The sequence below is a fragment of the Protomyctophum parallelum genome (genome assembly GCF_964188405.1).
Source record: "Protomyctophum parallelum genome assembly, chromosome: 1".
NCBI classification, from domain to species: domain Eukaryota; kingdom Metazoa; phylum Chordata; class Actinopteri; order Myctophiformes; family Myctophidae; genus Protomyctophum; species Protomyctophum parallelum.
In genome coordinates, this window is record NC_139697.1 from 28481568 (window position 1) to 28508373 (window position 26806).

The 26806-nt window shown below is 43.0% G+C and overlaps 1 protein-coding gene across 3 annotated transcripts in view; it reads right to left on the reverse strand.

Moving 5' to 3' along the window:
- The window catches only part of osbpl10a (oxysterol binding protein-like 10a), a 106675-nt gene that overhangs the window by 2988 nt on the left and 76881 nt on the right, over nt 1–26806 (reverse strand). Inside the window, exons 8-11 of one of the 3 annotated variants that reach the window (XM_083779837.1) lie at nt 10222–10371; nt 8585–9101; nt 2968–3154; nt 1594–1776 (exon numbers count right to left, since the gene is read on the reverse strand). In XM_083779837.1, the coding sequence (XP_083635963.1) occupies nt 1594–1776; nt 2968–3154; nt 8585–9101; nt 10222–10371 (1037 nt within the window). Of the gene's footprint in view, nt 1–1593; nt 1777–2904; nt 3155–8584; nt 9102–10221; nt 10375–26806 lie in introns of those variants that run through there. The other 2 variants (XM_083779836.1, XM_083779838.1) reach the window with 2 other exon arrangements.

A 26806-nucleotide genomic window follows, 5' to 3' on the forward strand; every position in this document is an offset into this window, starting at 1 on the left:
TAAGTGAATGAGGTTATATTATAAGTTTGTATCCTGACTTGTGTTTTAACAAGAGTTAGGCCTACTTGATGGGTTGAAGCCACAGCTACATGAGGCGTTTCAGTCACATGAGTGTTCTGTCACTCTGCAAGAGTGTTTTTCACCATTTTGGAACTCTCTCTTGTACCATCATAACTTCATCCGTATTTCATGTTCTTTGGTAACTTGGTCTTGGTTTCTGTGGCCGCTGGAAACATAGTTTTAGGGGGGAGGGCGTTGAGGTGCTGTTGGGAGGGGGGGGTTTAATATATTCAAGTGCACATTTTATTTATTTCATCCTAGACTTGTTTGAGGGGCACCTTTCCTACGTCTAATGGCAGCCAAGTCTATGGACTTTTAATGACGTATAAAACAGCACCCTGTGTGACAGCCAAGCAGCCAAGTCTATGGACTTTCTAATGTTTGTTTAGAGCAGTGATCCAAGTACCACCATAAAGACGTTAAAGTTCAGGAGCGTAGACCTGCCCTATCCTATTCAGCTATGCACAGTTAACACAGGAGGGACATTTGATATATTTCGCGAATCACTATCGAATCACTAATCAGCAAACCTGATGATATTTCTAATGTGATTAATCCGTTCTCAAATCTATTAACGACTAGTTAGGTGTGCTGTCATGCCCATATCAGCATGGCTGGAGAGCCTATTTCAACCAATTGTTTGGTCAGAATGAAGAACTACCTGTATACTAGTAATCTAAAGATTTCATTACACTTTTGTCTTTTTCCTTTTTTTTGGGCGACTCCTTTGTGTACCGCCAGAGGGGGGCTCAAGTACCACCAGTGGTACTGTACGCGTACCACAGGTTGAGAATCACTGGTTTAGAGCACTTAAAACAGACATTGCAGCCAAGTCTATGGACTTTTTAATGTTCGTTTAGAGCACTTTAAACAAACATAGAGTACGATGTTTGTTAAAATAAGTGAGGCGTCCCTCACTTCACATGAGTGTGATATTTTCCATTTACTCTGCAGTCAAATGAGTCGTTTCTGAATTGTGTGTAGATGCACGTTTTGTATTGCGATGTTGATGGAAGATTGGCTTTTTGAATAGGGTTTGTACAAGTGGGAGCATGTCGGCTACTGAAGCCTAATTTATACTCCATTGTACGACAGTGTTGCTTGCTGAAAAGTTTATAGTGAGGTGCAATAGTTGGTAGTTAAAATGTTTATGTATCTATGTAATCAAATTTAAAAGGAGGTTGGAATACTGAAGAGAGAGTGGTTACTGTTTATAGAATGAAACCATGTATAGCACTGGTTCTCAATGTGACATCAGGGGACTCCCATGGTGGTTCCAGGGCTCCAAAGCTATATTATTGATAGTTGAGTGAAACAAATGGACCCTTACCTATCCGTAACTCCAAGAGTGTCCTAATGGAACAAAAATGTGGTTCCATTTTGTTTTGTACAATCTCAGAGTTCAATAATATTAACAATGAGGATTTTACATAGATTGGGGTCCATGGCCTAAATTATGCATATCAAAAACCAGGGGTCCTACAAATTATATACGTCTATACAGTATGAGGTACATAGACCATAATGTTTTACCTGGCTTCTGTCCGACCCTGCTTCTCGACAGGCCTCAGTTTCTTCCTGATGACTGGCAGTTTGGTTGTGTCGATCACTTTGGTCTCTCCGCTGCTGTAGGTGAACTCCAAGGTACCGTTCCACTCCCCTTGGGCCTTACACACTATGGTGCTGGTCGGGGTGTGCTTCACCTCCGCCGTCACTCTAAAGAGACAAAGAGGCAGGGACGTGCATAGAGTGTTAGAGGGGCAGGGGCTGAAATCCTGTAAGAGGGGGCACTTTTGGACATAAATAGCAAAAATAGCAGATCTACAAGCTCACAATGCGTCGCACTGTGACGCGTTGAGAGCTTGTAGATCAGCTATTTTCGTGGCGCAACCCAGCACTGTTTAGCTAGTGGAGATGCGGTGTACGACATGGATTTCTAAACAAATGTGTTCAACGCAAAATGCTGTGTTCAAGTTCAGGAGACTTCGGAAAAAAGCAATTCTCCTGAATGCTGCCTTCCGGTATGGCATGGAAAGGGCAGTTGTTTTACAGACGGGTAAAAGGGGGTCGCGAGACATGGCCAAAGCATTTCCAGCAGTCACCAGCCAAAAACGTTGAGAACCCCTGCTGTATGTGTTTTTTTCTTTCTTTTTAAAAACTTTTTCATTGGCACGTTTGACTATCAAGGTTTCAGCCTCCAGGAAGAAACCCAAAATACAAAGGGAAGACATCATTGCACATAACAACCACACCAAGGGGTCTAATGAAGTAGTTTGAAGAAAAGAGAAGAAGCAAGCACTCAGTTGAGTAGTTCAACAATAATGTATCAGGTGCACGGTTCAGGTAGAGACAGTCCATACAAAAGAATACCAGCACTCACTTTGTATTCAATAGGATTCTTGTTTATTTCAATTTCCCCCAGCAGCTCATGTGTCACCTCATAAACACGTGAAAGACTTTCGTCTTCACCCAGCTGCTGGCTGCCCAGATGGGAAGCTGTTAGGGTTTATTAGTACAGGTGTCTTGCTCAGGGACACATCAACACGTAGAGACAAAGGCCAGTAGGCGAACAACTGCTAACCAGACAGTCTCCCTACCCACTAAGCTATGGGAAGTTCGGGAATATTCCTGTTGGGCCCGTCTAGTTTTTCCCTAAAAAATCCCCCAAAACGTGGAAAATATCATATATACCATCTACTAACCATCCGAGGTAGCAGATCTGACGCACATGAGGAGGGGCTGGGGGCAGCAAGAATATTGACTTCAAATAGCGTTTTTCAGGTGATAATGTGGCCATGGGAGTTTTTAAGTAATTCACACATTAGTTAGATCCATAGTCAGTACCATAGTCAGTAGTCAGTACCATAGTCGTCCATAGTCGGTACCATAGTCGAGAGACAGACCGACCTGTGGACCTTCCCTCCGTAGAAAGGCTTGGTGTGGAAGGTGACTGTGGCAGAGTATCCGCTCTTCACACAGTTAATGGAGACCTTCCCCCCCAGCTCCACCCAGGGCACGGTGAGGATGGATCGCGCGTAGGCACAGGGTAACGTGAACACGTACTCCTCATCATGTTCCAGAAGACACAGGACTCCTAGGAGGAGACAGGGGCACAAGGACATACTGCATGTCACGTCATGTTTGGAGCGGCAGCACAGCGTTGATCACATCATTTTGATAATAGCAACATCCGCGGCTCAGTTTGAGACCTGTGTATACCGCGGTGACTCGGTAAGGACAACCACATTGTTATGGATTTGGCAGCAGACCCCCATCAGAGAAGAGTTTTCACAGTCTTTCAAGGTTTGTCAAGGCTTTTCATGATACTGACCGTGATGCTGACATGACACTGACAATGGTACTGACCATGCTATTGACCATCGTACTAACCAATACTGGCATGATGTTAGCGGTTTAGTCTTTCTCAGGGACACCTCAGCAAATTTCCGGGGTCAGGAGTCGAACCTGGGACCTTCTGTTTCCCAGGCCTCCCCTCTACCCATTCAGCTATGGCCACGACTATATACAGTACATATACAGTATACATTTGTATACATACCGTGTGTATGTATGTATGTATGTATGTATGTACGTATAGCAATGACCAATCTAAAATATTGTTGAACTGTGATAGACACTAGAACGAAAAGTCCATTCTTGTCGTGAATCATTTGAAGAGGAGCGTTGAAAAAGCCCTATAGTAGAGAATCAAATCATGTGGATGAAAACAGAAAAGAACAACATTTTCTTTTATTTCTCACCCCTGAGACAGATCAGGTGAGAGACATCAGGCAGAGCACCACTGACCTACTTCTACCACGGTGTGTATATCTGAGGTTACAGCACACTGCTGCCGTTTGTCTGAACATCTATGAATGTACCAACTGTTGCAGTCGCACGCAGTATAATTCAATCAGTTGATTGGGTCTGGCATTCTGCTTCTAAGTTGGTTATGGGACTAATGGCGGGTTAGAAATGATCAGTATTAGCTTGTAAAACACAGCAGGCGTGCAAACAGAGACAAGCTCATGTGGGAGAAGAAGTGTAATGAAACAAGCAAAACAAATTCACTGTTATTGACATACTGTGTAGGACACTACATTCTTTACATTTTTCTTTTAGTTTATAATTTAACCATAGCATGAACCCTATAGCATCCCTATCCTGGAGGCAGACATTTGGCAAATATAGCCAATCTACAAGCTCACAGCGCATCGCAATATGATCGTTGTGAGCTTGTAGGTCGGCTATTGTCGCGGGAGAGATTTAGTGGGGAGGGGGCCTAATATAGACCCCTGGGGGACCCTGGTCAACATAGTAAATAGACTTTAAATTGTTAAACTGCGATCCATAAGATGTATGACCTACCTGGGATATGAACCCTGGTGTCACGCACCAGGACCGAAATTTGACTGCTGGGCTAACACGGAAAGCATGTTTGGGCAGGCCAGATATTAGATAGCACTGTCAATGCCTCTTGTCAACCAATATAAATTGGTTAAAATAACCCACAAGTTATGGATTGTAGCAAAGAAAAAGTTTTGAAATTGCTCCGAAAATGGTGCACTTTCTGACTAAATATCGGTCAAAACGTCGGTAACCGGTGGGTCTGCGACAACCTGACGGGCTCTATAGTGACACTTGCACAGCAAATTACAGCATGCAACATTCCCTCTTGATAAAAATAAACTCTGCGTAATGCGGTTGTCACCCAATGCACATTATTTACAGTCATTAAATATGAAGGACCACCACCCATTCTTGTGATGTACACTAAAAGCGCATAAGCAGTATAGAATGTGAAGATTGTATAGGAGGCCACTGGTGTCTCCTTTGTGTGTAGAAACACGAATGGTCTCACAAATGTCATAAAGGCAACCTTTAATGCCTCAAATCTTTGATTTCCTCAGCTGGTTGGCATAAAACATCATCATAACATGTTACAGTCTTGAGATTTTATTTTGCTTCATTCCATGTTTACACCATGACTGCATGTTCATTCGTATTGTACATCGAAACACGTTCACAACACAACCACTGCAAAACGCCTGCGGGGCGACCGATCAAGCACCATTGTAGACCATATAATAGATACATGGATATTAAGAGCTGCAGTCATTCATTGTCATATAATGTTAAGTAGTCCCATGTGGACGGCCAGCTTTCATGTGAAGCAGCCATAATCTCATTGAATGAGCCTCTCTGTGTGCTGGGATTACTAATCATTCCTGAGTGGGCAAGTTGAATCCTAGTAAGAGTCATGAGGGCGGACATCACATGTCTGCTATAGTGCACGCATTACAATTTGGATTCCAACCATTTTTGTGGGGCGCTAGCCCCTCCTATGTCCAGCTTTGAGGGTGCGTGTAAGCACAAACTTTGTCCAAACACAAACATGAAATGCCATTGATAACGAATGGCCAGTTTTGAGTGTTTGTGTAAACACAAACATTGCATAAACACAAACATTGAAGGCGAAGGGGAGGACGCAAATTGTGATTGGCCGGAATGAGATGATGTATGATGATGTAAGATGATAAGAGCGCCCCTCACTGATTTTATTCATACAACGAGCCTGTCTCAGCAGATCCCAGAGAAACAGCAAAACAACAATAAAGGTTCATATATAACAACAAAAATCACACCCGTGTGAAGTGAGGGGGCGCTCTTATCATGGTACATCATCATACATCTCATTCCGGCTATAGGGTTGTCCCGATCATGTGATCGGAAATCGGGGGCCGATCACGTCATTTTCAAATGATCGGAATCGGATCGGGAACAAAAAAACGTGATCGGGACATGCCTGCCAATCAGAATTTGTTCGCATTCGTCGTCAATGTTAGTGTTATGCAATGGTTGTGTTTATATAAACACTTAAAACTTGCCATTCATTGTCAATGGCATTTAATGTTTGTGTTTCGCACACCAAAAGCTGGACATAGGAGGCCCCTCAAAATTAGGTAACATCCACATCAATCTGAGTGAGAACCCATCGTCAAAAAATAAAGGAGAAATCACACTTGTGTGAAGTGAGGGGCGCTCTTATCATCATACATCATCACATTCCGGCCAATCACTTTTGGCGTCCTCACTTTCCTGTCCTCACTTTTTACAGGTATGTTCACTTTTTAAGCGCACACACAAAGCTGGGCATAGGAGGGGCTAGTGCTCCTCAAAAACAGTGCCCTCTCAGTCTGGAGAGAATACATCCACATTGATCTGTCAGCCTGCACCATGTACCGTACCCACTTTCCATTTACTGCTCTCGTCGCTCATTCAATAGTGTTTATAGCACCTATATTATTATCAGCTAAATTGGCCATGAATGCTGCGCCATGAGACACCAACCAACAGTCAGAGATATTGTAAGACCAGTCTGTACATACAGGTTCAATCAAGTTCATGAACTATGTATCTCAGCTCAGAATAGTGTACATACAGTACAATAATCGTGCCTGCCTACGGCGGTATTTGCAGAGTACATTTTGCATACACCATTAACACCTTAAGGGCCCGTGGTTATTTAATCCATTCATAAAATGTGCCCATCGTTTATAGCGCCCGGACCACTTTTACCGACGGACCGGATGTTGTTGTGAATGTGTGGTTAGCGTGTGATTTCTTTCTACGTCCGAGCATAGACATGGTAACGCCCCGCCTGCCTCTGATTGGCCTACCGACACTGCCGACGTCTGCCTGTCCTCCGAGATGCAAGGCTACTCCGTGGTGGGACTTTTTTGTAGAAGAGGCAAACTAATATTGTTTGTGCCGTTTGGTTTGATTGAATAATTGATTGAACAACTATGATTTGATTTGGCTGTGTTCTAAATTAAAGTGTTAGTGTTGATTATCGTGTATTAATCTAATACACGATACACCATCTCGGAGGAAAGCCTGGTCTCTGTTTCAAAAGTCTGTATGATCCGGTCGGGAGCTCTTCTACAAGTTACAAGTTACTGTTGCGTGTTGCCATTCTCTTGTACTTGTATTATTTCCCACCACGGAGTACTCTTGCATCTCGGAGGACAGGCAAGACGGGCAGTGTCGGTAGGCCAATCAGAGGCAGGCGGTAGACGTAGAAAGAAATCACGCGTGGTTAGCAGCTAACAATAGCCACAACACTATCTACTACTACTAAGATCAAATCTAACGAGACAGCGGAGGGCCGTCTACACAGGATGTTTTTTGAGTGGTGCAACCACTCCCTTACAGAGCTGTGTGTGTGGGTGGGTGGCTGGCTGGGCGGCTGGCTGGGTGGGTCTGAGCACGAAAATAGCATGGTTGTTTTTCATCACCTGTGCGCAACCTAACGCACACACAAACACACATGCACGTATTAACTGTATACAGTATATGATGATTTCGGGTGTGCCAGTACAGTACAGTGACAGTACAGTACAGTACAGTACAGTACAGTACAGTACAGTAGAGGCCAGGGTACAGTAGAGGGACCCCCACACGTTAACTGTCATTTCTCAACCGTTTCGGACGTGGGGCGGCACGCCGGAACTGGTCCGGCCCCCTGGGCACGTTCCTGTAGGGCTGTTAATACAGCCTCCAGGGAGCAGTTAGGGTGTAAGTGTCTTGTTCAGGGAAACTTCAACCCAGCGGCTGGGTCAGCCGAGGCGAGGGTCTGTTGAACCAGTGACCTTCCCATTCCCAGATGGCCTCTCTAACAACTCAGCTACAGCCGCCCGAATGCTGATGATTGAGAAGGCTGGCTTATTGATCGCCACCAGAGACGTCTCATTCTAGCAGCAGAGCACACTGTGCCAGTCAGCTATACCCAGACTGCAACTCAAGCCGGGAGGAGTACAAATCCTATTAACAGTCAGAAAACGTTTGTTCAGTGGATTCTTTGAGCTCCTTTTTACAAAATGCAGCTGACAGCTTGCAACATGTCCTGTACAAAATGCTGATAGTGACTGCCTTCAGGGCTCAAAATGAAGCATTTAGATCAAGTGGGATGAGGTTGACACTATAAGGTCTAAAAAGCACTTGCCCACGGGCAAGTACAGGTCAGATTGAACTATTTGCCAGAAGATTGTGTTCATTGCCCGAAAAAAGATACATTGAAAAAGGGTGTGTGATGGGGTTATTATTGTGTGCCAGTCACACAATAATAACATTGTGTATGTACATGAATAATAAGGCGTAAAAAACACACACACACACACACACACACACACACACACACACACACACACACACACACACACACACACACACACACACACACACACACACACACACACACACACACACAGCACATCGAACAAAATGTTTGAGGGGTGAAAGACAATGCTACTCATTTCCAAAAAATAAATCTATGCACCCTAGTAAACAACCAAATTCAACCAATATCACAAAGAACCAAGTATGTGAATTGTGCAGTTTTGCATGAACAGAATCCGGAAAGCCTCCTCCCCATAACCAAGGGCATGGTTACCTTTGGACACCTTAATGGATGCTGTTATCATGATTAGTTTGGTGGCCTTGTGTGCTGCGTCTCTCGGCTTACCTTCTCCCACCATGGACACTCCTATAGACATTCCCATGAACTTGCTCTTGGTCCAAACATGAGCGTTGACACACATGCTCCTCTCCTTGCACTCGCAGTAGAAGCCAGAGACGGGTGGGTGGTGAGACACCTGCTCCCCCACAAAGCACACCCTGTAGCACCCCCCCGGGGGGTCGCCTCTCTCGCCCTGCGGGGAGTCGTTGTTGGGGGGGGCCCTGTCCGGCTCCCTGGCGGACCCCTGGTTGGACCTGTCCGACGAGGAGGGCTTCACTCTGTCCCGAGACACTTCCCAGGAACAGTGGAATGTCTCTCCGAGCACGGGGTTGTAGGGCTTCTTGGCCACGGCTCCCTTGCGGCCCTCGTGGAACGCGGTCAGGTAATACTCCACGAAGCGGACGATGCGCTCCTCGGCCGTGGCGCCGGCGGTGATGGACAGAAACATGTCGGGGTGGGCCATGAAGTTGGCATACATCTCCAGCAGGGAGCGCTTCTCCAGGATGAAGGTAGGCAGCACCACCTTTTAGACACAAAGCACAGAAATGAAGTACATTTGCAAGACGAACTGTACAACTTAGTAGTAGGGGCGCAACAGTTGAACTAACTAAAACATCATTGATTTTAATAAAAATCCGTTTCACTATTTTTGCACCACCCCATTGTATAGTATTAGTATGACACAATTGGTCGACAAGTATAAAAAGGATGAATTGATTAAAAGGAGTATAGAGGAACTATTAGAATTATTTCACCTTGATTTGTTGTATAAAATTCAGACCTGTCTGAAGTGAGTGGAGCTGTTGAGTGGAACTGTACTGTACTGTACTGTACTGTACTGTACTGTACTGTACTGTACTGTACTGTACTGTACTGTACTGTACTGTACTGTACTGTACTGTACTGTACTGTACTGTACTGTACTGTACTGTACTGTACTTCGTAGTTGTCCAGGTGACCAGGTGACCTAAACACCATATATGCTGTCCAGGTCATTGTGATTTATTGGTCTAAGTTCGTCTCATGCCAAAGCGACCGCACTCGCCTAGCAGTCTGACGTCACCCAGGCGGATGCGTGCACACGCCGATCTGCACCAGCAGTACGACCTCCACACTATCAACGGAGGAGACTGCTGACGAACGGCGCCGTCGTCTGACCAGGGAATGCCAGAGGCGCCGCCGTCAGAGACTAGCTGCTGAGCAGAATCTGCAACCTCGATTCCATATGTTGATCGTTCCCCATCCATCCTTCCTCTTCGATGTCTCCCTTTTGACTTACACCTGTCCATTTAAACTCTAGACGGGCCTGCCCCAAAGTTATTTACTTATTTGTATAGGAAGCCAGCAAAAACTACAGTTCTCTACCTGGGCCCTCATCAAACCCTGTACATTCAATACACTGCCCCCACTCCCACCCTTGCATCTCCATATATGGAGCTGACCTGTTCTGACATTCCATATCTTGATCTGACCTCATCACACCCTGTACACTCAAGATACGCTCCATATATGGCCAGTGCTTCTCGCCCTCAGGCGTCTTACTGTACTGTACTGTACTGTACTGTACTGTACTAACCCAGGACCTTCTTGCTGTGCAGAAACAGTGCTAACTGAGTCCCCCCACACCCTAATAGCTGCCTCACCCGTGTGAGGTCCATGCCCAGTTTGAGCTGGGAGAGCAGATGCAGGATGATACTCCGCTGGTCATCCTGGACGCCCAGATCTTCCTCCTCGTTGTCCTCTGTGTCTGTCGCCTCCTCACTGGGGCTGATGTCCTCCAACCCTGCAGGATGCTGCTGGTGAAAGACAAACATAGAACATTGCACCTTAATCCTTAATGTACAACGCACTTTTATTTTCTAGCGCCTTAAAACTCATTTTTATTTTGAAGGACCTAAGGTTCTCTGTCTGACCCGAGGTATTTTTACAAGTCACCCAACAGTGACCCGAGGTTCTCTGACCTGAGGTAGTAAACCGACAGTAAAGTCACTTACAATGTTTTCTTGTCTTATCTCCTTTCCCAGTTGCCCCACCCTCTTATCCTTCCCTTTCTTCTTCTCTATGGAATAACGATACAATGGGAACTATGCACGGAATCCTTTGATGTGACAATAAAGCTGATACTGTGATGATGAACACAGTCATCATCGCCATCTCTCCTAGTTGTCTGTCTCTCCTAAACCAAGTTGGAACTTGGAACATGCATCCAGCAAGCCCACCACACAAAGCCAAGGGTGAACATGTACTGTATGTCGGACATTGCTATTACTAACCCTACCCCAAACCCCAAACCTAAACATAACCGCAAGCACGTCGCAATGCATGTGGGTGAACATGTACTGTATGTCAAACATTACTATTACTAACCCTACCCCAAACCTAAACATAACCGCAAGCACGTCACAACACAAATTTCACTTTATCCACAACATTTTTTTGTTTGTGGTGGACACAAAAATGATATGAGCAGAATTCGAACCCACTCAACCCAGGAGGTATGGATTGAAAGTCTATTGCCTAACAAGGCATGCTATTCTAGAGTCTCGCCCAAGTCATGTAAAAGAAAAGGAAAAACCCAGCCCAGTAAGGAAAAACCCCTCCCCCATCCCCTCCCATATGTCTGTCAGAAGACGTTGAGGGTTGATTTCACCCAACAACGTCACGGTCACTGCAGCATGGAAAATTATGGTGAAATATGGAGATATGTGACCATCTTTTTTTTTTTTTTTTAAGATATTTTTTTGCGGCTTACGCCTTTTATTGATTTTTTAAGGGACAGATAGTAGGCTGACAGGAAACGGGAGAGAGATGGGGGGATGACATGCGGTAAAGGCCGTGTCGGGTCCGGGAGTCGAACCCGCGGCACACCGCGACTGGATCACCAGTCCGGTGCCCAGACCGTTACGCTACGGCCTGGGCCGATATGTGACCATCTTGTGGACTTATGGAAGTCTTTAAATGCGTGGCCTAAATACCGCTAGGTTGAACTCTGCTAATGAACAAACTGCAATGATTTATGTTCGAACACTGACAGCTTTCTTACTTTCTGTCTTCCACGCTCTTCACACCCTCCCACTCTTCACATTGTTGCATCGACATGCATTGTGTGAGCGTGTAAATCTGTGAAAACTTTTCATATTGAACATGACTGCATACTGTACATATTATTAATGAATCAGCCAGGGATGAACATTGACTGTGTTTTTGTAGCTGAAGTGGCTCTCTCTCAGTCAGTGCATAGACAGCAGGCCTTCATAACACAGCAGTGTTTCAAAGGAACCAGGGCCATGACCTCCATTTGTATTCCAGCACTCAGCTGGAAGCATATCATAACGAATCTGTGTTATGAGGGCTAATGCTTCAGATATCTGCCGAAGTAACTTGGATGGGCAAGGACAGCAAGAGAGAGAGAGAGAGAGAGAGAGAGAGAGAGAGAGAGAGAGAGAGAGAGATAAAATGATACATAAAGCTCCCCCACTGTGGCAATAAAAACTATCTATACATTCCCCCTCTCTGTCTCACTCTCTCTCTCCATCAAGTACGGTGCAGTCGACTAGAGCAGAGGTTCTCAACCAGTAGTCCAGGGACCACCAGTGGTCCCCAACAAAAATGATGGAGAGTTGTTAACCAAATGGACTATTATAGATCTTTAACTCTTGACAGTGCAAAATTTAATTTAATTTTAAGCTCTCAACAGTTACATTATTGTTAGACATCGGCTAAAACTCATCAAATGGTGGTCCGTGGATCAAATGCATGAATAAATAATGGACCTTGATATGAAAAAGGTTGAAAACCACTGTTCTAGACTAGAGAATTGCTGTATATGCACAAGAGAGAATGTCACCAAAACTATTTAGCAAGCAAATTCATAATAAGCAGAAAATGCTATCTGTTGTGCATGTGACGAGGCCGAGTGACCTACTTCTGTTGAGAAAGGTAGAAAATAGACAGCATTGTGTGTGTGTGAGTGTGTGTGTGTGCGTGTACGTGCGCGCGTGCGTGCGTGCAGCTAAAGTCATGATGTCTTCAGTAAAATGGATTGCCACCAAAGTGAGGAAAGAGAGCAACAAAGGAGGATTAAATAACATGAGATTTCCAGTGTACAGTAGGAAAGAGTCTGGGACATAAATATTGAATGGAATATTTATGTGGATTTATGCAATTCCGTTGGCACGGCAGCCACACTCCACAGGCACTCACTGCACGAGGACGCTCATGTTTAATTTATAGTCCATCGCATGTCTGTGACGTGAAACCGTCATACGACAGAGTAAGTCAGGCTTCACATGCACACGGATAATCCCACTCACTCACTAACTCACTAATCACTTATATTCACACTGAGACGGACTGAATGCGTTTCATTGGAATCGTTTCCGAATACGGTTGCCTGGTCCCCGGTGGCCATGATTCACATTGCCTGAGATTCAACTACGCAGTGAGCGATCCCGGGTACACTTGCATAACACACTTTAATCCTCCTGATGACGGTGTGCTTGATGGCTGGCGCGCACGGACACTGACCATCAACTGTGCGACATTGTCTCAAATAAATCCAGACACAGCTGAATTGCATTGCCTCTTTGCCGTTATACTACTATACTGTCAGCCTGCCTGCTATTCACTGTGTCAGTCAGTTCTGTGCTCCAGTGTCGTGTTTGATATTAGTTTGCTATGGATTCTACTTTATTATTATTATTTTGTTTTACTTTGGAAACTATGCCAAGCAAAGCCCAAGAGCCACGTGTAGTCCGCAGAATAAGATCAGCGCGTACTGCGGTGCTGCGCGTATACGCAGATTCAACAGGAGACGGGCGTTGAGAAATGAGCTGGTGTTACGCGTCGTGCAGCGGCTGTGTTTTTTTTTGTTGATGCTTGGCTTGTCGACTAGAGATTATGTCACGTTCTTTAAAAAAAAACAGTCCACTTCCTTCTTTAGGTACGCATGCATTCACATTGGAACGATCCGTATCTGAATACACTTCAACAGTCCAGAGACCCGACCCCCATGCGGTCCCGGGGACGGGGTTGGGCGATTCGCTCCCGGGAACGGTACGCATCATTCACACAACCACAACATCTGCCAAGTGGTCCCGAGTGCGCACCCGGGACCATAGTGTGAATCCCCTATTACTAACTTATCCAAGTCTAATATTACAATCTCCATATTTGGCCCGGGCTGACCTAGAGCTCCATATTTGGAGGAGAGCCCCATAGAGGCCGTCTGTCATTTCAGCGCGAGGATCGGACAGTCCGAGGTCGTGGCCGAGGTGAAGGAGAAACGGGAGGCTCGCGTGGAGTACCACGACGCACTGAGCTCGGGCGAGCAGGCCTTCCTGCTGGAGGAGAGCAAGCATCTCCATCTCCATCTCCATCTCCATCTCCATCTCCATCTCCATGAGCGTGGGCAGTCCGCCTCTGGGGGAGAGCGCCTCCATCAGGCTGCAGTACGTCATTGAGCTGGCTGTGGAGGCTGACGACTGACTGAGATTATTATTATTTTTTTTAGATATTTTTTTGCTTACGCCTTTTATTGATTTTTGAAGGGACAGTAGGCCGACAGGAAACGGGAGAGAGATGGGGGAAGACATGCAGTAAAGGCTGTGTCGGGCTCGGGAGTCGAACCCGCGGCACACTGCGACTGGATTACCAGTCGGGTGCCCAGACGGTTACGCCACCGCCTGGGTCCGGGCTGAGATTCTGCCTGCCCGCAGTGCTCAACCCCCGCTACCGACCTCGTGGAAGTGGAGGGAGCGCTCAGCCACAAGTGACCTCTGTTCCAGCTCCACTGGTGCCCTACAGTCCTGGAACAACATATTTTCACATGGGGATCGGCGGCCAATTACTATATATTTTTGGGGGTCCTTGACATGTTTGAGAACCACTGATATAGAAACATAGGTTTTTCATAAAAGGATTTAGAAGACATTTGTAGAATCGTCCTCAGGTCGAAATGGGTTAAGTGGTATAAAAGTCAATCAGCTATAATAGTATAATAGCATTTTGCATCTTTGTGACAGGCCTAAACATTCTCCCCTTCCTCCCCACACACAGGAACAGTTTTTGACATACATCATTTTGGAAATATTCACACTTTCCCATTACGCACAAAATCATCAGTGATCAGTATCGGTCCCAAAAAAACCTGATCGGAGCGTCCCTACTCAAATCCAAATTGCCTGTTGATTTAGGGTAAAACGCTACAGACGTGAGTTTTATATAAATATGTATGAATGAATGAATGAATGAATGAATGAATGAATGAATGAAATCTTTATTTTCGTGTCATGCCACTTTGGCCCATCCCATATGGGATTATATGACACATTTCACAGAATACACTTAATACAACTGACACTACAGTCCTTCCTGTTCATACATATTTGTACATTATTCGAACAAACAAACAAACAAAAAGAAAACTAAACGAAAACAATCATAACAAGGCCATTTTACATGTAAATGGTCCTCCTCATTGGCCAGGCCTTTTCAAGGAATGAGGCAAATGAAAAAGTGTACTTTTGAAACAGGCGCTTCAGTCTCTCGAAGTCCTCCAACCATACAAATTCATGGTTTGGGTCTATCTTATAAAAAAGTCTCTCCCTAATGGAGTTGTAGAATGGACAATAAAAAACTAAATGCATTTCATTTTCGATTTGCTTTAGATCACACAGACTACATAGTCTAACCTCCTCCACCGTGCCTACATATCTACCTGTCTCAATATGCAGACCAAGTATGCCAGCTCTAATTTGGGCACACAAGGATCGTTTCTTCTTTGACATATTATACTGTACTGTACAAAAGTGGTTTTCAACCAGCTAAATGATGGAGAGTTGGAAACCAAATGGACCCTTAATAGATCTTAAACCAAATGGACGTCCATTTTGTTTCATTTTACACTCGCAAGAGTTAAATTATTGTTAAACATCTGCATTACTTAATTTACAAGAAGTCTACACACATTAGATAATGTGGAAGAAGAATTGTCATTTTGATGAACGTTTGCCTGTTATCTCTCCTAATGGTACCACATCGATACAGCATGGAATTGTGGACAAAATCGAATCCAATGACAACAAAATATTCTTTAGTTTTGGGTCTGAGAGGCTAAATGTCATCAAATGGTTCAAATGCATGGCTCAAATGCAAATGCATGGCTCAAATGCTGAATAAATGGGCCTTGATATGAAAAGGGTTGAAAACCACTCACTTACACAACTGTATGTGTAGTCTGAATGCACGTGAACGACTGTACAGACACACATGCTTGTATTTCTATACTTAGGAAGACATCAACATTTTAGGATGGCCAAAACCCGAAAAGTTAAGGATTCAGGCTTAGGCATTTAGAAGTTTGGTGTAGATCGGCTATTTGTATCCACAAATCAATAATTTATCTTATGAGGACCAGGAAAATTGTCCTCACAGTAATGTCTTTCTCAAATTCTACTATACTTGTGGGGACATTTGGCCCTTGCACGCACGCACGCACGCACGCACGCACACACACACACACACACACACACACACAAATGCATGAATGCAAAGACAACCCCATCCACATGAACTCAGTGGACTCCCAGAAGCAGGGAGGCTCACAGCGGGAGTGAGTGAGATATAAATAGCAGTGAAAACAACGAGAGGGAGGCAGAGAGGGGAGTGTTGTAAAAGCTAATTAAATGGATTTTGATAAGAACAGGAAATTACTGCTGGAGAGGTCTTGCTGGAGAGGACTTTTACCTGACCCTATAAGGGCTACTACACAGAGCACTGTGTGGACTTTAGTGGATGTCGTTACAGATTAGGGATGTCCCCATCACGTTTTTTTGCACTACACTACAGTTTGTTTTAGTTTTTTATGGTCCTACAGTAATCTTTCAAAATTTAAAAAAATATATTTAGGCATTCGAAATGCAAATGTATGTATATATTTAAACAAACTAAATATAAATATAATTTCTGGAAACTTCTTTCCTGAACTATCCCTGAGCGCTAGGAGTAGCAGCTGGTTCTGTTTAGAGTTGGACAAATGCTGGAATGACCCGTTGGCAAAAATACTTCTTAACATGAATGTTAGTATGAATTATATACCGGTAAGTTCTTATATCAAGTTATTATATCAAGTTGTTTTCAAAAGATCTTTTTTTGCTCCTCTTCGCAAACTCATTATCGAATGTTGTACAGCAACAAGATGGATGAATAGCTTTCGCATTTATTTATTTAATGAAATGGGGAGAGAGGTGTGTGTGAAGCCGCCGGGATCGGGAGTCGAACCCGCGGCACACTACCAAACCGGATTATCAGCCAAGGTGTCTGAGACCGCTGAGCCACAGCCCAGGCCGGAGGAACCCATTTTTTACTTGTATGGGCCTGTAACCTAGCCTGGTAAATGGGATTCAAATGAGGGCTGGTTTACCAGGCTACCTGTGACCCTGAGAACCATTTGAACACTCATACTGGGATCTTGGCCTTGCACCTTGAGACTGGTAGGTATAGAGGAGTTACAGAAGATTGCACCTATTGTGATATAAACGATATTGAGAATGAATTCCATTTTGTTTTCTATTGCCCGTTGTATCATGAGCTACATAAAAAGTTATTTAACAGATGTAAAAATATAGATCTGATGTGGTTAAGTGATGCAAAGCGACTCAGATGGATTTTTGAACATAAGATATTTGCATTAGCAGTAATATATAGAGAAAGCTTGGGACATACGGACAAAGAAAACATATATGTTATGTCATTTTAAGTGGTGCAGAATAGATTTTAATATATTATGCTTTTAAGTAGTTCCTCTTAAAAAGTCGTTTTTATGATCTTTTATATAGTAACTGTGTTTGTGTGTACTGTGATTTCTGTTGTCTTTACCACTGCACAAAAGAAGTTTCCGAAAGGAAAAATAAAGTTCTTTGAAGTTTGAAGTTGAAGTTCATTATGGAGCTTTGTGTGTCTCTGGCTGCCTGGGTCTGTCCGAGCACGAAAATAGCATTTGGTTGGTTTTCAAAACGAAGTGTCACTGTTGTGCAGCCTAACACACACAAACAAACAAACATGCTTTCAGGTGTGACAGTACAGTGACAGTATACAGTAGAGGGACCCACTTATTTCTGTTCCGTTTTTGTTTTAATCAAATACTTTGTGTAGCTTCTGTGTGGGAAGTGAATGTGATATTGTTTATTTATGTGTTTATGTGTTTATTAAAAATACATTCATTCATTCATTCATTCATTCATTCATTCATAGCTTTAGATCATGGTTTCACAGACCTGGTTGCACTGTATAATACAGCATCATAAACCAAACCTCTAATGTGCTCTCTGCTACCTCCTAGTATGTGCCGTGAGTCTGCGACAGGTGGTGAAACCGCCTGTCCCTAGTAGTCTGTGTTCTATGAATTTGCCAGATCTGGTCGTATGCACAGTTCAATCAGACCCTTATGTCTCATCTCATTTTATTAAAGTGCAAACATCCTGTAGCAGCATCTACGACATGGTGAAGACTTATTTAGCTATTGATCTATATTAGATTATAGTGAAGCATAATAACAGCTTCATGAGAAAAGTGATATTTACAGAATGTACTGTACTTGTACAAATTCAAAAAGGCCTCTAAATAAAACTGGTCAGGAACTTTGTTTTCTGAAATTAAGGGAACTGGAAAATGAGCGGTATATCTCTGCAGCTCATGTGACCTGCTAGCAAGCACCTGTACAATAGGTCCTCAAAAACACACCAAAACTACACAAAGAATGTATTTAATTCAAATACACCTTTGCTGTACGTCAATGGTACATTTCTATAGCACCTTTATCCAAAGCACTTTAAAACATGCGTTAATCCACCCATTCACGCACCGACGGCGGAGGAAACCATGCAAGAAGACACCAAAATGCTCATCAGGAGCAGTTAGGGGTTGAGTATCTTGTTCAGGGACACTTTGACACTAACCTATAGGGGCAGTCAGGGATCAAACACATGAACCTTTGGATTCCCAAGCTCTCAGACAAATCTATCTGCAACTGCAGTGAATGGAAAAAATGACCTGTAGCGCTACACATTCCAAAAATCTGGGACATCGTTTCATCATTAATGTTCTTAACCATTTTTGATTACATTAGGTGATTGCATTATGTGAGATAAAATTTGGACGCGTGTCCACTTACACAGCGATGAAAATAACAATAATAAATGCATGTTACGAAAGAGAACCCTGGTGGTAATTGGTGGGCTAAGTAATGGTCCCCTGGCTGGGGGCCCCCCTGCATGTGGGGTCGTATACTATACAGTCTACTCTACACGGTGGTTCCCAAACCTTTTAGCCCGTGACCCAAAAGAGAAATGAGATTGCGGCGCGATGTGAGCTATTTCCACCACTTCTTAAACATCTGCTTTCAAATGTATGGAATGTCTTAGATTTTTCTTTGCATTGGTTTTGAATTAAAGATGCTTTTTTGGGGGAATGATTTTGGATAATAATAAAAGAATAAAAATATAGAAAACCAAAAATATAGGGACTCACAAAAATGTGTCCGCGACCCACAAATGGGTCCCAAAATCCCATTGTTTGGGAAACAGTGCTCTACAACCACTGATGTATTCAATGTGCTCAACTGGATGTTTTAATCTCTTGTCAGGTGATGTGAGCTGGAGTGGGTTCATTTCATAAGTAGCCCAGAACCTCCTCATGCACGACAAGATACAGACTCCGCTCCTAAGACTATGAACCTCCTCATGCACGGCAAGCTACAAAGATACAGACTCCGTTCCTAAGACTATGAACCTCCTCATGCACGACAAGCTACAAAGATACAGACTCCGTTCCTAAGACTATGAACCTCCTCATGCACGGCAAGCTACAAAGATACAGACTCCGTTCCTAAGACTATGAACCTCCTCATGCACGACAAGCTACAAAGATACAGACTCCGTTCCTAAGACTATGAACCTCCTCATGCACGACAAGCTACAAAGATACAGACTCCGTTCCTAAGACTATGAACCTCCTCATGCACGGCAAGCTACAAAGATACAGACTCCGTTCCTAAGACTATGAACGTGTTGGTTCTCACACACTGAAATTACCAATATTAACATTAACATAATCCTACCATTCCTTTTCTGGGCATGTCATAATAGCCGAACATTCTGCAAAAAAAGGCAAACATTTGGTGAAATTAGCCATTCTACAAACTCACAACATGTCACGTCATACTGTAAGCTATCTTTGGCAAAGAGGGGAAAAATGGAGGTATGGACCCCTGAGGTTCCCATTCAACTGATATACAGTATAGCCTAGAGTTTAAGTGGTTAACACTAAATACTATTGCTGCCATGCTATTTGGGGTAGATGTTAGTGTAACTGTGATTTACTGATTGTTTGCCTTTGGTTCTTTAAGTTTGTATATTTTGAAAAACAACAATATACCAACAAGAGCCTTTCTATAGGCCTGTCAAATTATGCAAATGATAAAATACTCAAAAGTAATGCAAATACTTAAATCTTACATGTAACAGAAATACTGCCCTCATCTCTGGGTTGTACAATGTTTATGAAGTCATCAAAAGCACAATAAAGCTCACAATCACAGAGGGCAGTAAATTATCTTGAAAAACACATACAGTACATACTTAAAAACAAATGCGTGAATGAAACAAATCGTCATATTTTCACTCACGTTGCATTGTTGAGAAGCGACAGGTTTGCCCTCCGTGGAACTAGACCTCATCTCAAGTTATCACTGTTGTTTTAGAGAGTAACTTCCACAACAGAACAAAGACACACTACTGAATTCTTCAGGTAGACCAATATCAAATAATTTCACACAATCTTAAGGAGGTCACATTTCATGCTCCAAAAATAAAAAATAAAAAAAACTCCACAGATTAAGCAGAGAGCTGAGAAAGAAAACAAGGCGAGAAGAGAAGAGAACAATTTTTCATCTGGTAGTTTTCTGAGTGAGTGAGCAGCTTCCTGTGGTTCCGATTCCTCTGAGAGAGAGACATGTGATGTGACTGAGTGCGTGACTGGCTAAGAGAGAGAGAGAGAGAGAGAGAGAGAGAGAGAGAGAGAGAGAGAGAGAGAGAGAAAACATGAGAGCATGGATATGAGAAAGATATAGATACAGACTGTATTAGAGAGAGAGAAAGCAAGAAGTGAGAGAAAGCATCTCTAACCCTCCACCCACCCTGAACAAACAGGGAGGTAATTAAAGTGGAGGAACTCCTCAATTTCCCATCATCCTCCTCTCTTCACTTCTTTCTCCCACTCCTCAAACTCATTCTCTGTCTGCCTCTTGATTCGTCTACCCTCCCTGGTTGCCCTCTTCATTAAACCTGTTATGTTCTTTCTTCCTTTTCATTCACCCTATAGCCTACAACATCCTTGCTGTCTCTCACTCAGTTTTGATTTTGACAGCAAATTTAGATTTTAGTTTTAGTCCTAGTCTCTTGGAAAGTTTTAATTTAGTTTTTGTCACATTTCAGTCAGCTGGAATGTTTTAGTGTTTGTCTAGTTTTAGTCGACTAAATCTACAGTTGATTTAGTCGACTGTAGTCGACAAGGCGTCGCACGCGACGCGTTGTGAGCTTGTAGATCGGCTATTTTCAGCATGCAACCAAGAGCAAAATGACTTATACTGGATCTCTTGTCCACCAGTCCCTTCCTAACATTTCAGTCTAGTTGTTATTTGTTGAAGAAGTTGTCAATATATTTAGTCTTATTCATCATAGCTTAGTTTTCATTTAGTTTCCATTTAGTTTTCGTCAGTGAAAAAAGGTAGTCGACGAACATTTGTTGTCATGGTATTAGTCGACGATATCAACACTGCTCTCACTCTTGTCTTTCTGTGTCCCAGACAGTGTCAAGAGGAGAATGTACGTGAGCTCAGATATAGCTAGGGCAGACAATTGAAAGGCTACCTCTTCGCTTCTTCTTTCCTCTTGACGTTGGCCAGGCTAACCTTTAGGACCTCATCTCTCCCGTCATACATAAACTCTCTCTCTCTCTCTCTCTCTCTTCAAAAACCCTCACTTTACCACTTCCAAATGTCAGCCTGTGGGGGTTATGCACACCCATTCTGTCATCCCTTCTCTCTCCCTTCCCTTCTTATTGCTCCCCTTCTTATCAGCATTCCTTTGATGTGCACATGGCTTCAACTCAAGTCAGTCAGATTTCGCCTTTATAGGCTACCTTTCGCTCACAACGCCTTATCAAATAAAGCAGCAATCATGTCGTTTGCAACATTGCAACACAATGGCTGCTTCGCAGCCTCCAATCATTTCTTCAGGGGGAGAAAAATCATGGTCAGTATCATGTCACTATCATGGTCATTGTCAGTATCCTTTCAGTATCATGGTCAGTATCATGTCAGTATTATGTCAGTGTCATGGTCAGTATCATGGTCAGTTACCCAAAGAAAACACAAGCACACCTGGATAATGGTGGCTGTCAGCATATAGAAGTAAACAACACAATACAATTATTAATATAATTATTTCATAATCATACTCTTGAATTCAATGCCTTTTTAAAAGCCCTCCCTACTACTAGTAGGAGAGGGGCCAATCAGAGGCAGGCGGGGGGCGGGTCTTTACACAACCCTTTCGGTGTTGCGAATGATGCTAAAAATGTACCTGATAAATGGCTACTCTCTCCTGGATTGGTTGAAATGTTGTCGGCTTGTTGCCTACATGAACATGTTTTTTTATTCCTCTTTATTAAAGAGCTGGAGAGACACAGAGACTCATCTTACTGAACAAACACTCTATCGCAATGATTACTATCAGAATATAAAATCTTATGATATTAAGTCGACTAAAACTAGACTAACACTAAGACATTCCAGGTGACTAAAATGTGACTAAAACTAAATGAAAACTATTCAAGAGACTATAATGACTAAAACTAAAATCGCTGTCAAAATCAAACCTGGAACATACACACACACATACACAGCTACACAATACACTGAATACAGAATTCTGCTGCCCTCTGATGGAGGGAATTTGAAATCATCAAAGTGTTTTCCATGGATTTCTCACAGGCAAGCTGTAACTGCATATAAGTCTGCAAGTCTTATCACCAGAATGTGCAGACACCAAGCAACTTGGACACTCAGGCATGAAGGAAGCATGAGTTCAAGTCCGTTGCTCTCCCCATGTCCCCCATATATGGGGACTAGGTTGGACCGGTTGGTGGAGGGTGTAGAGCCCAGGATCACATTAGATGATTGACACAGGGGTGAAAAATGGGTTACAAAATCGTGGGATAAAAAAATATATAAAAAAGAATGTGCAGACATGGTGTGAAAGGTAGGTGGCTACATGGTGTGCCCACATGGAGTGAAGACTATCTTGAGTTAGAGTTATCTTCCAACATTAGCATTGACCCTAGAACACTAAAACATGCATTTTTTCCACACCATCACTAAACACAGGTATATTTCACCCAATGTAAACTATTCCACAAAAAATACAAAATATATTGAAGTACAGCCTAATACATTGCCTTGAAGTACTCTTCTTTAATAATTCACCTAGACCAAAAAAAGAAGAAAAATAGATGGGTGGGCCCTATGGGGGGGGTGGGGGGAATCGGTGATGAACTTGAGTATTATTTAAAAAGAAACACAACACACAGCTCTTATCACATCATCACTATGTGGTACACACCAGAGCCATCTAATAGAAGAGAAGATATTGAGGGGGCAGAAACAGAGCGCTGTGCAACATGACAACTGTTTTAAAGTATTGTACAGTAACAACTAAAGTCTCTGTAATGTTTACAGTATGTTGTATGATTACTACAAAACAATCTAAAATAAAGGGATTTAAGATCATTACAGCTGGGCTGTTGCCTGGGTGGGTCCAATGCATTTCTGCCTACTTCCGGTCCAGGACTATTTGTTGTCCCCATTCTCAATAGAATCTCTTAACAGATGCTCTTAATCTATGAAGATTGCGAATGCCAACTCTGTCACAGAGAAGACAACGAGTAAAGTTTTGTTTAGACTTGGACTGGGGTTTATATGATAATTCCCTGCATGGCACAGGTGAGACTTATGGTTTGTACACCTGACACTACAACAAAAGAAGCAAAGAAAAATATTAATTTGTAAAATTCAAAATGAGAGCACTGCTGAATGCCTTTCATTAACCCCCCACTCCCCTTGGCAGGACAGGGAATGCGCTGGTGATATTAAATGCATAAAACCTGCCTGGTTTCTGCAAACACAAGCACTTTTCTGTATTCACTTAGGCCTACTGTAGTTTCTCATAGCAACGAGCTGGTGATGTGTCGCAATAACTGAATATCAAACAGCTCGTTCTGCTGTGAGGTACATGACCTCTGCTGTGGTGCAGCAATTCAAACAGAAAAATTGATTATGCTAGTGTTTGATATTTTTCCTCCATGTGCTCAAGAGACTGCAAACAAGGTGGTATATCTATGGGTGGTATACAATCATGGCTGTTTTATAATGGGCTACTACTACGTAGTGCGTAGCCCCGTAAGCAATGTGCTCACAGCATAAAACATTGCAACTCAATATGCTTATTTTAAGCTCGTCTCCAGGTATGGACATAAATATATCACATGCATCGATATTTCAGTGCAACTCAAGTCGACAAAGGTTATGCCTGTGTTACATTTCGACGCCACAAGGGGGCCTCCTGTCCATTATTCTCATTGTACAGTACAAAGTTTGGTCCTCCTGGCACATCATCCCAACAACCAGTGGTGGAAAGTAACTGAGTACAGATTCTGTACTTAAGTACAGTACTTAAGTACAGATTCTGTACTTAAATAAGTGCTTAAGTACGTTACTGTCCACCTCTGCCAACAACCAGTGGTAGAAAGTAACTAAGTACATTTACTCAATACTGTACTTTCACTGTAATTTTGAGGTATTTGTACCTTTTATTCTTCCCCCCACTACATCTCAGAGGTATTGTTTTACTCCACTATAAGTATTTTTAGTTATAGTTAATTTAAAGATTTTGATTATTGTTACAAACCATTATTATTATTATTATACAAACCACTTCAGTCAGACCTATATCATTTTTGAGACCTTCTGTATAATGATATATTTAAATTTATAAAAAATTATATTTAAATTTCGCTTATATTTTGATGCCAATACTTTTGTACTTTTGTACAAAGTTTGTACAAACTTGTAGGCCTACTTGTAACAGACAATTTTTACAATAGGGTGGTGTAGGCCTACTTATAATTTTAAGTAAAAAAATGTGAGCAAAACCCCAAAACATCCTCATCTCATCACACTGAGGATCTGACATGTGTCAAATCACAACAAGTTGTCTCAAGACACTTTACATTCGAATTCAAAAACGGGTCTCATGGTCGCAGCTTACGTATTTCCTGTAGGCGGACTCGATAGCTGCGGGGTTTAAACTTAGAGTATATATGAATAGAGACGGCACCCGGAGGAAACCCTGAGGCGAAATGGACATAGTGGCCGAAATCATTGCGCACGTTCATGTGTTTGGGGCCATGACACGTGAACGAATGTTTCATACGTGAACGCGCACAAACGGCACAATGATAGTCAGCGGCAGCGCGTTCATGTGTTTGGGGCCAATCCATCCCAGAATGCACTCTGTTCCTACACGGAAGGAGGAGTGAAATCGCCTCATGCGCTTTTGAGCAACTTAATGCAAGTGGATGGGAGGAGAACTCGGGTGTCTTCTCTATTCATACAGTATACTCTAAGGGTTTACTTTAAACCTGTCGTATCTGGACTCGATAATTCTGTACTATAGCATGCTATAATCAACTCTAAGTTGATTGTCTAGTCTGTCTGTCTGCAAGTTTGAAAGCAATCACTCAGTCAAGTACTCTGCATTGTTCATTACTCCTTTGAAGCTTCTCTCAGGTGTGAATCAAAACACACGTAGCAGCCATCTGCTATTCCTATGCACGTTGTTGATCTTTATGTTAAATCCCAACCCCTCCCAGAACTCAACTGTTTGATGTAAACTATATATATGTCTGTAAATACAATGTTGAGGGAGTGTTGTGGGGGCAGCTGCCCGTACTGGTCAGGTATGCTCTAGGGCTCCGCGGCTCAACTCAAGGGCCGCGGAAAGCCCTCTGTCTTTGTCTGACTTACTGCAAATAAATACATCGATGGATATTCAGCTCATCTCTCTGCCTGCGTGATTTTCCTCATCCGACCGTCTAAGAGTTTACCGTCTATACTCTTCGTTACTTTGTCTATTTTAGTCCAGTTTAGATGAGTGTACTTGTTGAATTTACACGACAAACCCTCACCAGGCGCACCTCTACTACAGTGAACGGTAGAGTGACTGATGTTAGTCTGCCTCAAACGTTACTCTTTTACCTGCTTTTTACTAACACTAACACTACAAAGATGCCCAGAACATCGAGATGAACCTGTGTAGTTTATGGCTGCTCCAATAGTAGTGGCAATAACATTCCCACAAAAAAAAACGGAATGTCAAAATATCCACTGAGACCAGAGCCATTGAGTAATGGTTGAGACGAAGCAGTGAAAGGTCCTGAAAGATACATAACGTCAGTCTTACCCAATACCCAATCTTTCTGTTTTATGAACACAAGGCTGCTGTACTTTATACTTCATACTAAGCATTTAAAGTATGAGCCATAAACTACACAGGTTCATCTCGATGTTCTGAGCATCTTTGTAATGTTAGTGTTAGTAAAAAGCACGTAAAAGAGTAACGTTTGAGGCAGACTGTACATCAGTCACTCTACCGTTCACCTTAGTAGAAGAGGTTTTTTAAGAGGCAGGTTTACCCCGCAATTATGTCGGCTCTGCCTACAGGAAATGCATAAGCTGAGACCCGTTTCTGAATTCGTCTATAGAGCAGAAAACCACCCAGAGCAAGCAATATTGCGACAGTAGCAACGAACAACTCCCCCTTAGGAAGAAACGTCAAGCAGAACCCGACTCTAGGGTGGGCGGCCATCTACAGTGATTGGGCCGAGAATAATTAAGATAAGCGTCATTAGAAGATAAATAACGGTCCAAATGCCGAGCTAACTAATGACTAGACTAATGAGCATCGTCAGACTGTAACCGAATGTTTATCCTTTCGTCTTCAGACGAAGGGCATAGGCCCTCGCTTCCAAAGGCACTAATGACATCTGTCCATGCAGCCCCACAGCTAGCTAGCACACAACAACACAAGCAGCAGGGGCTCAGCCAGTCTGAAC